Consider the following 14,807-nt stretch of genomic DNA (forward strand, 5'->3'; position numbering starts at 1 on the left):
CACTCTGCCCCCCGGCTGTGTCTGTGATTGAGCTGTGAGCTGAAGCTCTGAACTCCTGCAGAGTCATGCTGCAGCTCTGATGACATTTGTCACCTTAGGCTGCATAATAAAGAGGGAAACTGCACAGACGGGAAAGTATGATTCCTACATGACAGACAAGCTGGCTGCACTGCTATTCCCCCTTTTCTTTTACTTTTTCATTAACGCTGCAAAGATTAAGAGCATCTCCTGTGATTTGGGGTTTGCATGACAACACATTTAAATCTTAAGTTTGAATTACACAGTTAAGGAGAGTATGAGCTATCATGGACAGCTGCATGGAGCTGGAGCACTGGCATGTTAAGAACCCGTCTCCTCTAAAGGACTCATATTTAGCTGACAAACACAATAAACTGAAATATTAATTTAGTTTTGGTCTCAGTGGATTCTTATCATCAGGTCCACTATTTAAATCACTACAGTCAGAACTGCAGTGTCACTTTAGCAGACACGTTTATCCAAAGCCACTTGAACTGGGACAGCTGCTGCTGGTGTTAAGGACCCACGCTGGACACTTACGCTCTGACTGGGATTAGAACCCCCCAGTCTCCCAAACCACAGCCAATAACACAGAACTAGAAATTCACTCAGGTGATCTTCACCAATGACTCTCCTTAGATGACCCAGGCTTCTGCCTCTAGACTTTACCCTGGCTACTAGAGATGAGAATCCTCAAGGCCAGTTCTGGGGTCATGACTCCATTCTGATTCTCAGCACATTCCCTGTATCTCCTAAAGAGCCGATAGTTCAACATTTACTCCAGTCTAATGTGCATTAAGGAGCTCTAAATTATTATTAAATTAATTATTATTAAATATATATATATAAATACATATTTATGTATAAATTAAACAAAATTTAAATATTATTAGTGATTATTAAATGGGTTAACAGTGGCAAAAATTAGATAAAAGTGGCCAAAAAATAACCAAAAATTGATTAAATTGGCAAGAATGGGCACACAAAGTGGTAAAAGTGGATAAAAAAGTGACTGAAATGGCTTTAAAGTGTAAGAAAAATGAGAAAAATTATTTGGACTGGGATGAAAAATTAAATAAACTGGCAAAAAAGGGTAACTGTGGTTAAAATGGGCAAAAGGGGGTGTAAAAAGTGGTTAATAGTGGCAATAATGAAAAAGTGGCAGAATTGGTTTTGATGTGACCAAAACAGGCAGAAAATTGTGGTGGAAAGGGTTTAAAATTGACACAAATTGGTTTTAAGTGGCAACAATGTGCTAAAATATGTGTTAAAAGTGATGAAAAAGAGTTAAAATTTGATAAAAATTGGTGTAAAATGGCAACAGTGTAATTTAAAAAAAAATTCTTAGTTTTTTTAAGGCATCTGGTGACCCCCTCTCAGTGTCTCATGACCCCCTAGGAGGTCCTGGCCCCAAGGTTGAGAACCACTGATTTAGATGGTGTGCAGAGTTCAGCAGCCAGGGTTAGGGTTAGCATTCCCAGTGTTGGCTGCCTTAGACTTGTTTTATGTTGATGTGCAGAAACAGATAACGGTGTTGTTGGTTTTTACTCTGAATATATTTCAGTCTTACAGTTTCTTATTAACTGTGAGTGTATTTTTAATACAAGGAAAAATGAAAACATGCTGTTTCTTGGCCATTAAAAACAGAAATAATCTCTAAATAATAAATATTTAGAGTCTAGGACTTCTTGCTGTGATATCAGAACAGGAATTAGAGCTGTAGATTCTGGTACTGATAAAATCCAGAATCCTTACAGCTCGTATCTCGTTTCAGTCTTGAGACCCCGGGGGCTGAAGGATTGATAACCACTGCAGTGAAGCTCACCATAAATGATGGTCTCTGATCGATCCAGGCAGGAGTACCCTGAGAGTAAATGCTGTTGGTTTTGAAGGAGTGATAAGCAGTCTAAAATTCTCTGAGTCTGCATCGATCCTTCTCCGTCTGCCTGCAGAGTCACGGTTTCACCAGGATAGGTCGGGTCTACCAGGACTCTCATGGACCAGAATCAGGTCTAATGGTGATGCACAGTATTTTTATATGGATGCTTTTTTCTATAAAAACGACACAGTCAGAATCTAAACTTCATTTGTTTGATCCCAGCAATGATGAGTCTTAGACGCCTCCTCATAGCTGTCAGTCACATTCACTGCCAGGTTCTCTCTGTACACAGACTTTCCTCAGCATCAGGCCCCACATCTACTTATTGACCAGCTCAGCATTAACATAGCATCATAAACCACAGTGTCCTTTATCTCACAGGAAATCTGAAGTTAAATATCATCAACATCTCCTCCCTTGTTAGCAGGCTGTCGTTTTAAGCTTCAGCTTGGCAGCGGAGCCGTCGTGTTTGTTTGTGGAGCCAGCAGTGACCATATTGAGAGGAGGAAATAGAGCTGGAGGGAAACGAAGTGTTAGCAAACGCCAAGTTATTAAAGCTAAACAGTCTGTGCCTGTGGCGAGTTCATTAGCTGGAAAATGAGCGAGTTAACCATCAGAATGAGATCGCGTTTGCAGCTCCGCTGACTGGAGCTGTTTATGTTTTTGGACTAAAGATGCTCAGACGTCTCTGTGGGGATGGCGTGCAGCAGGTGAACAAAGCATGCTGGGTAACTGAAATTAGTTGGCCTTCTCATCATTCTGCTGCACCATGGCACTGTGGGAAATCCAGAAACAGGCCTGACTCCGTGCACTGACCACCACAAACAGATCAATAAATGAGCAGCAGAGAAGTTTGGATGCTAACCGCTAACACGTCAATAAAATCCAGTCTTTGTGTGATGGATGGAGAAAGAGGAGCTCAGACTTTTTAGATGTTCTCTGAGGATGACAGAGCACACAGAGATCATTAGTCTAGTATAGGGATGGGCGTTTGGAAGAAACCTGCCAACTCGAGCATCTATAATGTTAACGATCAATTAACTGATTAATCATTATGTATGTATAAAAACATGCATACGTGGGCATATGTATAACAGCGTTTCCGCTAGACTTTTTTGTCCTTGGTCAAAATGACCAGCAGTCCTCAAGGATTCCAGCCATTTAGAACAGCTACTGGACATTTGCTTTAACATTATTTTGCTGCATTAACAGCAGCAAAATGCATAAATTTGATATTCTGTGATACATTGATACATACAAGTCTGCGCTAAACGAGAGAGAGGACACATTTTTATTTCCAGACCTGACCCAAAACCGAGACAGTAGAAACTAAGCTGACAGTAAACCTGAGTAATTATTACCCTGTTACTACAGACACATGATTAGACCCTAGAAATGACCGCACAAAGACTTTCTCTTATTTTTCTTTGTGTAAGTGGTTTAAAGTATCAGAATGAAAGCTGCACACTTTTCCTTACACATGCAGTCAGTTACACAATATATGCCCACGTTAAACTCATAAACAACAGTTAGCTTCACATTAGCGCCGTTAGCCTGTTAGCACATTGGCTGCTATCATAACTTAGCAGCTTACAACAGCCAAATATCATCCTCCACTGACAACAACGAAGCATCCTAACACAGAAGAAGGTGCTCTGTTAAATGGACACTGAGTTAGAACCCTACATTTCAAATGAAAAATGAGTCTTACCGTCAGCTGCTAATATCAGTCCTCATGATGATATCGTTAACTGTAACCTCTGCTAAAGCTGGAAATCCAACCATCCTGGTTTATTTGGACTAGTCCCAAAAAGACAAAAGCTCCACAGTAGATAGTCCGGTCCAGTCCTCCTCTCATTAACGGCTTATCCAAGACTACTTCTGCTAATTAGCCAGGACATCCCGAGCATTAACGGCCAGCTACGGACGAGGAGGAGAGACAGAGCCTTCATTATCAGCTCCAGCGGTCCATGCCGTTCTGCATGATGTGATTCTGTGTTGACTACAATCCAACTTTATCTGAGGATTGGTCATAGGTAGTTTATCGAGGTCCACTAATCTGTTCGGCGTAGGCGTCTCTCTCTCTGCTGCTTCATCGGTGTTTACAACGCTCAGCTGTACAGTTCCCTTTGTTTCAGCCTCTCCATTACTCGCAGTGATGACACAAAATCCCTCCATACCACTGGTGATATTAAGCCTTTGGTTAACCAGGAAAACCTCACTTAGATTAAAATTCAGCTTTATGAGAATGTTCTGGTCAAATTTTTCCAGCCCAGTCCCAGCAGTACTGCGCATGCTCAGAGAGGAGGCTTGGATTTTACGTCATCGTGCATACATAATTAGCCACATGCTTGTCATCTGAGGAGATAAACAACCCCAGCACCGCAGTAAGATTAGGCCACTTTTAGTTTATATTAACGCATTCTTGCGACATACCTTCTAGGTTACACAAAATATAATCCGCAAGCATTCAGTATTTACTTATCTGGTCATTGGCATGTTTTCTGCCGGACATTTTGACCGGTTATATTTTTATCTGCCGGACTTCCACCCTTTTTACTGGCCAATGCCGGCTAACGGAAACTCAGATATATATAACATTTCCCTATATAACAAAAACTGGTGACTAATGAGTGTGTTTCTCAATGGTTCTCTAAACTGAAATAGACCCACACCACACTTCGCTTCGCTCTCTTCATTTTGTGTTCCGGCAGATTGAGATAATGCATTGCGCTGCTCGAGTACTTCTTCTGTTTGCCCTCTCCCTCTCTCCTTAAGTTAAATCGCCCCCTGATGGGCAAGATGTCTCATTGCTTTTGTTAAAACCCACTCACAATGTCATAACAGTAGATATTGTTGTGCAGTGCAGAGTAAGACATGTTTAGTCTCTTTTAAAATGCCAACATCAGATCAGCTAAATTCCCCGTGATCGACCAAATTCTTAATGACCAATTAATCGATCATCGATTAATTGTTCCCCTCCCTAGTCTGCCTATTCTGACATTTACATCAGCACAGACAGAGCTATGGTTCAGACTGAAGCAGCTCAGAGAGGCCATGCCTCTGGTTCTACCTCACTATCAGGAAGAATCAGCTACAGACCAAAACCCTGATCAGAATCAGCTACAGACCAAAACCCTGATCAGAATCAGCTACAGACCAAAACCCTGATCAGAATCAGCTACAGACCAAAACCCTGATCAGGAAGAATCAGCTACAGACCAAAACCCTGATCAGGAAGAATCAGCTACAGACCAAAACCCTGATCAGGAAGAATCAGCTACAGACCAAAACCCTGATCAGGAAGAATCAGCTACAGACCAAAACCCTGATCAGAATCAGCTACAGACCAAAACCCTGATCAGAATCAGCTACAGACCAAAACCCTGATCAGAATCAGCTACAGACCAAAACCCTGATCAGAATCAGCTCAATTTTTGCCACTTAAAACCCATTTTTCCCATTTTAAACCCTTTCCAACACTTATTTCTGCCGGTTTTTGCAACTTCTGGACCAAGTCTTGGGACTTTGCACCTGTTGTTGCCTCTGTTGACTCTTTATTGCCTCTATTAACCACTTTTTACCACATTTTTTGCCACTTCTTGCTTGTTTTTTCACCAATTTTATCAAATTTTTGCTACTTCTAACCAATTTGTGCTACTTTTAAAAAAACAATTTCATCACCTTTTCCATCGTTTTTTGCCATTATTAACCTATTCTAGCCATTTTTAACCCATTTTATGTCTGTTTTTAACAAAAGTGATTAAACCCATTTTTAAGAAGGCTATCTACCACACAAATGAATAAAAAATTTGCTTGCTTCTTCGGTGAGAGTGGTTATTTTTCAGGTTAAAGCCCTTCCCTATATCCCCCCTTGAGGGCGGCCTTGTCTGCACATGACTATTCTAGATTGTGTATGGCTGTATTCAACCACCTTCGGGTACAGGCGGGGTCCCCAGTCTCTTGCACCTTTATTTTTGGGGTCCTGGTTGAGAACCTCTGGTCTAACTGCCTGGAGGTCTGCAGAAACGCACGTTTCTATGTAACCATGTTTCCTGAATACTCATCATACTCTCAGAGCAGCAGAAATACACATGCATTATTGTTGCTCCAGTGACCTATAGCCTCTTTAAATGTGTCCTCTATAAGAGCTTTGTGTAAAAAAGCCATTCATCTAAACCTGATAACTTTGTAGAAGAAGGAGCTAGGGCAGCTCTCCAGGGGTCCATTGAACCCCAAAGTCACTTCTCCAGATACTTTCAGCCCCAGGAGGACCTGAATGTTCTCCAGGAGGTCAGCACCAGTGATTCCAGTTTAACACACATGCTTTCATATTTAAATCTCATCTCAGGAGCACAGGCTCTACTGGAAACTCAGGAGAACATTTCATCAGTATTAGTCACAGTTATGGTGGACACAGTGATAAAACGTGGAGTTCTGTGGGGGTTGGCCTGGTGTTGGAGACACTAGTGCAGTACGAGGGTAGCCAGCCCTTTATTTCAGGTGTGTTTTCTGTCTCCCTTTAGACGTTACTGGACGGCTGCTGCAGTGGATCAGTCCTGGTCCTCGGGGACGATGGTCAGTTTCGTCTGGACACCGAGTCCTCGGCTGTGGTTCAGGATATCAGACTTCTCTCTGATGTCCTGTTGGACTGGAAGATCTGGGCCAAAGCTGAGGTAAGCACCAACATCACACAGCTGATTGTCATACTGTCATTGTTGTTGGTCTGTCCTAATGCTGCTGCTGCTGCTGCACAGAAAGGTTTTCCTGCAGAAAGGCCGTGTTTATGTTAAATAAGTAAATAGACACTGTAAAATATCAGTAAATAAATACATAGACACTGTAAAATATCAGTTTAACTCTGACAGTGGTCATTTGACTTCAAAACTCTCATTATTCTCCTGGTTTTCCCTGATAACCAGCAGGTAAACTCTGATAGCATCAGATTATACCATAATCACAATCACATATTTGCTGTATGTCCAGTGTAATAATAATTACTCATTGTCACCAGATTGTGCAGCATTAGTTCGTCCACAAACCTTTAAACTCCTGATAATGCAGCGACCCTGAATAAAGTGGCTGTGATTCTAAGGTGGTCATGAACCTGAATCCATCTCAGGTGTTCATCTGTGTCTAAATGTTTCTACGCTAACATTTAGCACAGCTAACGGCTAATGCATAGAAAACAAACATGAGAGAAAACGTTGGCTTTATGGGACCAGAAGTGAGGAAGCAAACTTGGTATCAGCTGTCTGCTTAATAATTATTAGTATAATAATAACAAAATCAGTGTTAGCATTGGTCCTGGTTTTAAATGATGGTGCAGCTTTGATAGTTTTGTGAAAACTCCTGAAATTAAAGCTCAAAATCTTCACCCCAGTCACAGTTTGATGGTTTTATTCCAATTATTTAAATAGAATTAAAATGGCTGACAAACATACAGGGTCGTCCAGGTATTTATGGACCTAACTGTCTTTACTCAGAGTTTATACAGGTACGTTATTTCTCTCATCAGGTTCCAGATGGTTCTGTTATAAAGAAAGGAATATTTAAACAGCTTTACTGAATCAGCACATTCCTGGTTCCTCCAGGGTTTTTGGATTCATTTACATTCATCCTGATGAACAGAAGAAAACTCAAACCATCATTTAATAATGAGCTGCTGATAAATTCATTCACCTCTGGAGCAGCTCTCATCAATCAGTCTGGACCATTGAGTGCAGAAAGAAATGTATAAAAGTGGTATTTTCTGACTGAGACCTCGTCCAGAAATCGGGAAAAGTTCAGTAAGTTAGCGCAAACATACTTCCTGTCATCGTCTCTGGTCGTAGACCGGAGGAAGGAGAGTCTGGGTTTTAGGAGTCAGCAGTAGTCGCTGTGTTTGTGTCTCCTCACAGATTCTGCAGACTCTATTTTTCTTTGCAGAGTCGCAGCCTTCTCACGCCAACGTCAGAGTGAAACAAACATTTATGTGACCTTTGACCTTTGTGATTCTGTAGGTTGGCGTTTGGGAGACTCTCCTCGCCGCGTTGGAGATCCTTATCAGGGTCCACCATCCTCATCAGGTCTTCAACATCCGTCAGTTCCTCAAAGCTGAAGTCGTCCATCGCTTCCTGCTCACCTGCCAGGTGTTACAGGTAAACTCTGCCGCAGGCGTGCCGTAGCGATCCCCTCTGACTCCTCAGAGTCCGTCACTGATGACACGCTTGTTTTTCAGGAGCATCGAGACGAACATCTGACCGCCATCCCACAGGAAGTCTGCCTGTCCTTTGTTAAGATCATCCAGGAGGTCCTGGGGTCTCCTCCAGACATGGACCTGCTGAAATTGATCTACAACTTCCTGCTGGCGGTTCACCCACCCACTAACACCTACGTCTGCCACACCCCGTCCAGCTTCTACTTCTACCTGCACATAGGTGAGGAGGCGGAGCAGCTAGGAGCAGCAGATTCATCTCCATGTAGAGGGGTGGGGTCTCAGAGCTGTCTGTGTGATCCGTCAGTACGACGGCTGAGCAGAGGAGCGACGCTTTCTCTGTTACTACAGACAAATCTAAAAACAGAGACCAACCTGACCCCTTCACCTCAGTAGGGCACGATTAAATCACAGCAACTGAAAGAGTGAAGGTTTCCTTCTGACACACAGGTGTCAAACTCAAGGCCCGAGGACCAAATGCGGCCTGTGGAACGATTATATCCGGCCTGCAAGATCATATCATATTTGTATTCTAACTGGCCCACCAGTCTGAGGTCTGCAGATTTCCTCCAGTGTGAAAAAGTAAACTTAATCTTGATGGTTTATAATATCCTTGTTAAAACATAAAGATTTCATAAAAAGTCAAGAAAGTGGTGAAAAAAAATATTTCGTATTTCCATTTTTGCATCTCAAGATTATGACTCAAAATTATGATTTGGACTTTTCATTTCATACTTTGACCTTTTCAACTCATAATTTGGACTTTATATGTCACATTTTATCTTTTAGATTCCCAATTTTAAATTTTAAGTCATATTTTGACCTTTTCAACTCCTTACTTTGGATTTTTAATCCCATATTTTGACTTTTAAAAACATGATTTTAATTTTTTTTTCTCATATTTTGACATTTTAAATAACTAATTTTTACTTTTTATATCATATTTTGACCTTTTACACTCCCAATTTTGAATTTAAGTCATATTTTTAACTTTTTAAGTCATCATTTTGAATTCTAGCCCAAATTTTTGACATTTTCAACTCCTAATTTTTGTCTTTTCAATCCTATATTTTGAACTCTGAGACTCACAATTTAAAATTTTGAGTCATATTTTGGACTTTTAAAGTTATGATTTTAAATTTTAGCTATGGTAATATTCTGACCTTCAAAACTTATGATTTCAGCTTTGTCCCAACTTTGCTCTTAAAAAAATTGTTTTCTATTTTTAGTATCATGTTCTGACCTTTTGAACTAATAAATTGAAACTTTTATCTCAGATCATAGCCTTTAAACTTTTTTTTTACTTTTTTGAATTTCTAGATGATTTATGATCAGTGCTGTTTTTTTAAAATATTTAATTCTGGTGAAAATGAGGTTGACAGTTTATGGTTAAATATTGACCCTTTTAGGCCCTCATAGGCCTGAATCCAGAATCTGGCCCCTGCTGTGATTGAGTTTGACACCCCTGTTCTAACGTGACCTCCTGTTAAACTCTGTTTTTAAAATCAGTGACATCAGTGCAGTTATCAGCTGATTGAACAGTCAGGACAAACCTTTACCTCAGAGGAAGAGAGCAGCAGACAGGCTTAGACTTCATGAGGAGCCCTCCTGTATGAAGGCAGACCCCTCACACAGATATTCTCCTGTTCTGCTGTACGGGTCCAGAGAGCGGCCTATAGACAGAGCTCTTTTAGAGTTTGTTTTTGTCTTATATGCAGACTTTTCCATCCTCAGGATCCAAACAAAGTGTGGACATGTTCACAGTTTTATTCTCCTACTTTGTCAGATGGGAAGTTGTACCAGGAGAAGGTGCAGTCCATCATGTACCTGAGACACTCCAACAGCGGAGGAAAGTCTGCCAGCAGCTCTGTGGTGTCTCTCTCCCCGACGGTGTTCACTGAAGCTGCACATGACGGTAGAGATGCTCAGATTGAATCTAACTGTTGCCCTTTCTTTTTATTGGATATCTTTACAGCTTTGCCACTCTTCCTCTTCCTCTCTGATCTGAGCTGTTAATGATCGGTGTTAGAATTAAAACACTCTTATAACCATCTTTTTGTCGTTCTGTATGGCTTAAGGAGAGTTTTGATGAAAAAGAAGAATATTCTGGGACACTTACAATAGCAGTCTGATAAATTAAAGACATTAGCCATTGACATTTGCATGTCTGACTCTGCACACGTGAGATCTAAAACCCCGGTCTTTCTCTGAACTGTGTTTGATTTCCAGGTCACCTCCCCGCTCCCTCACCTGAACACGGAGGTGATAACCAGTCGTTACGCCCTCCTAGTCTGGCTCCGTCTCCGTACTCCTCCCCCCTGCTGACACCTCGTCTGGGCCACGGCGTCCCGAGTGAGGCGGCTGAAGGTGACGGGGTCTCCCTCGCCACTCAGCAGGGTCTGGGCAGCACAGAGACGCTGAAGAAAGGCGGAGGAGAGGAGCAGCTCCTGAGCAGCTGCGAATCAGCGAAGACGATCTGCGAGTCTAAGGATGCAGGAGAGGGAGGAGCCATGCGCACGCCGTCCATCAGCGTGGAGGAGGAGCGGGACGAGGCGGCGGAGGTGGACAGCCTGGCAGAGGGCAGCGTGGGGGTGGCGGAGTCAGAGGACAGGTTTGATTGGGCCAGCGATGAAGCGCCGCGCCGCCCTGACAGCCTGAAGGGGATCCAGTCCTTCCAGAGGAGCCACAGTAACCTGGCCAGTCTCGGTCTGGCTTTCCCAGCTCAGAACGGCTCGCTGGCCATCGGACGCTGGCCGAGTGCGGCCGACCGAGGCTCCATGCCCGAAGACTGGGAGAGCTACACCTACTCGCCTGGATACGAGAGGGCACAGAGCAAAGCCGAGTCCAACGACAGGTACGCCGCAGCATCTTCTTTTTAGGGTCAGAATCCTGGTTTCCTGGTTTTACTGTCCACTCAGATGTGAAGTGGCACAGTTTTCTCTTTAGGACATTCATCAGTCAGACTTTATTTTACTGCACCCTTAGGAGAAATTCAGTCGCACTGCTTTACATGAGAGCAGAGATGTGATCTGCATGGAGGTAGAGTGATAAGAGATTCAGAGATTAACATGCCAATATTAGTTTAATATCAAATTACACTAAAAGAGGATTTCTCACATGAAGAAGTCTGGACCAACAGGACTCTTCTAGAGCTGGTCACCATCGGGGGAGAAGGACCTTAGAGAGAGGAGACCAAGAACCTGATGGTCCCTCTGACTGAGCTCCAGAGATCCTGGAGGAGATGGGACAAAGTTCTAGAAGGAGAACCATCACTGCAGCCTCCACTGATCTGGACTTTAAGGAGGGGAGGAGAGTTGAAGACTCTCAGAGAGAACCAGGAAAGCTCGCTTTGGCTTTTACACTGAGAAGAGTTTCTGTCTGACCACTCTGTCATTAAACCTTCAGAGCAGCAGAAATGTTTCTCCTGTCTCTGAGCTCTGCAGCTCCTCTGACCTTTGACCCTTGGCTTCTGCTCTGATATCATTGTCAGCTGTGAGGCCTTCTATAGAGAGGGGCGGGGCTTTAGAATCATGTCCAATCAGGTTAATTTAGCACAGGTGGACTCCAGTCAAGGTGTAGAAACATCTCAGCAGAGACCAGAGACATGGAGGAGTTTTTGTAAAAGAGTCTGAAAACTTCTGTCAGTGTGATATTTCAGGGTTTTATAAATTTGCAAAAATGTCTAAAACTCTGTTTCCCCTTTGCCATGACGGGGTTCTGAGTTTGTATTAATGAGAATAAAGATTAATCTAAACCAGGGGTTCTCAACTTTTTCAGCCTGTGACCCCCAGAATAAAGGTGTCAGAGACTGGGGACCCCCACTGGACCTGAAGCTGGTTGAACACAGTCATGAACATTCTAGGATAGTCATGTGGAGACAAGGCCGTCTATAAGGGGGAGTAAATGGAAGAGCTTTCCGGGGGCCAGCTAAATCACGGACAGTTGTAAAGTTAAACTGTGGTATTTTAGATTTAACCTGAATAATAACCCCCCTTTCAGAGAAACTAATTTTATTTCATTAGTGTAGTAAGAAGCCCTCTTTAAAGTGATTCTGTTGTTAAAAACAGAATAAAAATATATTAAAAATAGCTAAAATGGGTTAATAATGGCAAAAAATGGTGGGAAAGGTGGGGAAATTAGATTTTAAAAGTAGCAGCAATGGATTAGAAATGCAAAAAATTAGATAAAGGTGGCCAAAAAAAAAAAAAAAATCCAAAAATTGGTTAAAGTGGCAAAAAGGGCATATTAAGTGGTAAAAAGGTTTTAAAAGTGGCTGAAATGGCATTTAAGTGGGAAAAAGTTTGGTGAAATGGGAGAAAAATTGATATAAACTGGCAAGATAGGCATATCAAATTGTGAAATGTGGCTTAAAAAGTGGTAAAAGGGGTTAATAGTGGCAATAATGTGTCAACAGAGCCAACAATAGACAGCTAGTGGCAAGATTTGGTTTAGAATTGGAAAAAACATGGCAGAAAAAAACGTGGAGAAAAGGGTTCAAAATGACAAAAAAAAATGGGTTTTAAGTGGCAAAAAAGCGGTAAAATTGTGGGAAAAAGTGATGACAATGGGCTAAAATTGGTGCAAGTAGCATCAGTGTAATTAAAAAATGTTCTTAGTTTTTCTAAGGCTTCTGGAGACCCCCTCTCAGTGTCCTGTGACCCCCAATAGGGTCCCGACCCCAGCATTGAGAACCCCTGATCTAAATGACTGGAGCATCAGGATGAGACAGTGAAGGAGGTCTGAATGAACTGTCTTTGTGTTTGAGGCCATGCATCTGAATTTTGCATGATTTATTTACAGAAAATTTGAGCCAACATCCATCCATCCATTTTCTATGCCGCTTATCCCGTAAGGGGTTGCGGGGGGGGGGGGTTAGGGTTAGGGTTTTGGGGGGGGGGCTGACATATAGAGACACCTATGGCCAATTCAGAGTCACCAGTTTACCTGATGAGTCTGTTTTTGGAGGTGGGAGGAAGCCAGAATACCCATAGAGAACCCACGAGTGCATGGGGAGAACATGCAAGCTCCACACAGAAATGCCCTGACCAGGGCGTGCCCATAGTTGAGTGGTTAAGGCGCTCACCATGTACGCAGACGGCCTGGGTTCAAGTCCGGCCTGTGGCACTATTTCCCTCACATCTCTCCCCGCTCTCTTCCCTGTTTCTGAGTCTATCTACTGTCCTCCACTATCTAATAAAGGCACAAAATAACTGTTTAAAAACAAAAGAAAGGCCCTGACCGGGAGGTGAACCAGCAACCTTCTTGCTGTGATGCAACGGCGTTAACCCCTGCGCTGCCGATGCTGCCCCATTAGAGCTAACATGAAATATAATTTCTGTAAATACTGCTTTACATCCTTACTATCATGTTAATAAGAGTCCCATCCCTACGGCAGACACCATCAACAACAGGCAGACATCTGCACGCTCTCTCTGGTCTGATTAAAAGGTTTTTAAAAATCGACAGGATTTCTTTGATACGAGCCCTCTGAAGAGATCAGCGTTTAGTTTTGGTGAATTTCCTCATCAGTTATTTTCCGCCGTCTTCCCGTTTAGTCGTGAATGTTACCTTTGACATCTGATGATGATGACGGCTGCTCTGATATGGAGGTGAATTTAAGCTGTGAAGAAAAGTTTTGTTGGCATAATAACTTCTTCAATTGTAGAAATAAAAAGATAAAGGTGTAAAAGGTGCTCCTTTTATATTCAGATTTCTTCTTTGTGATGCTGTTTTCATGTTAGAGCTGCTCCTTCATCACTTGTTCTCAGACTTGGACCCTTTTTAGTCACATTTTTATAAAGTGGATGTTTATTTTTAGAGGCTTGTAAATATCTTGAATAACTCCTCTTTGTTACAACAGCATTTTTATTAGATAGAGAAGGAATGAGACAAACCTGAAGCTTGAATCGTGTAGAATATTCTCTCTGGAGCCCTGCTGTTAGGATTATTTATGTTTAGTGGTTTTGGTCCTGATGTTCTTGTGATCTCAGTAAACTCGTCCTTCTTGACCTCCGCTGTCCTTTTCTGCTCTGCCGTGTTTCAATCAGGAGACCAGAGCAGCTAGATGGTAGTTCTGTGCAAATATTTCATGATTTTTTCAGGAGTGCAAACATATTTTAACACTGATGCATTAAATCTAAGGTTAACTTCATGGGTATTGTTAAAGACAGTCTGAATGGTCATCCTGATAAACTGTGTGGTTTCTGTGTTTGCCAGGTCCAGCACTGAGGACTGCCTGGTCCTGATCTGTTGTGGACTCTATGATCTTCTGAGAGGAATCCTGCTGCTGCTGCCCGACCTCATGCTGGAGGAGGTGATGGACAAACTCATCCAACCAGAGGCGCTCATCGTCCTCGTCAACCACTCGTCTCCTCTCATCCAGCAGGGAGTCATGAAGGTATCTTCACTGGTCTATGGGACGAGTCTTACAGCTGAACATGTGGATCAAACATCAGGAGCTGATGGTATGGTTTTCTTAAAGCTGGAAGTGACCCTGAACAGCAGAGGGACTGATGCTCTGTTTTAGTAAAGCTCCAAGGATGGAGCAGAAGTATGTCTACAGAACATGTAGCATACAACAGCAGCACAGCCTGTTTACAGTTTCATCAGGCAGTCAGCCAATCACATGGCTTAGTTTTAGCAGACAAACTCTGTTTGGAAAAATAAAATAATTTCCCCTCAATACCACATCTCAGAGCACAGAGGGCATTGCAG

The 14,807-nt window shown here is 42.5% G+C and overlaps 1 protein-coding gene across 4 annotated transcripts in view; it reads left to right on the plus strand.

Annotated features, from left to right (window-relative positions):
* The window catches only part of lyst (lysosomal trafficking regulator), a 108,783-nt gene that overhangs the window by 57,544 nt on the left and 36,432 nt on the right, over positions 1-14,807 (plus strand). For all 4 annotated transcript variants that reach the window (XM_041790358.1, XM_041790355.1, XM_041790356.1 and 1 more), the window contains exons 17-22: positions 6,424-6,573; positions 7,900-8,037; positions 8,118-8,316; positions 9,880-10,008; positions 10,323-10,947; positions 14,310-14,490. In XM_041790358.1, coding sequence (XP_041646292.1) covers positions 6,424-6,573; positions 7,900-8,037; positions 8,118-8,316; positions 9,880-10,008; positions 10,323-10,947; positions 14,310-14,490 — 1,422 coding nt within the window. The remainder of the gene's footprint in view (positions 1-6,423; positions 6,574-7,899; positions 8,038-8,117; positions 8,317-9,879; positions 10,009-10,322; positions 10,948-14,309; positions 14,491-14,807) is intronic.

This window comes from Cheilinus undulatus, linkage group 6 (assembly GCF_018320785.1).
Source record: "Cheilinus undulatus linkage group 6, ASM1832078v1, whole genome shotgun sequence".
Lineage (NCBI taxonomy): Eukaryota > Metazoa > Chordata > Actinopteri > Labriformes > Labridae > Cheilinus > Cheilinus undulatus.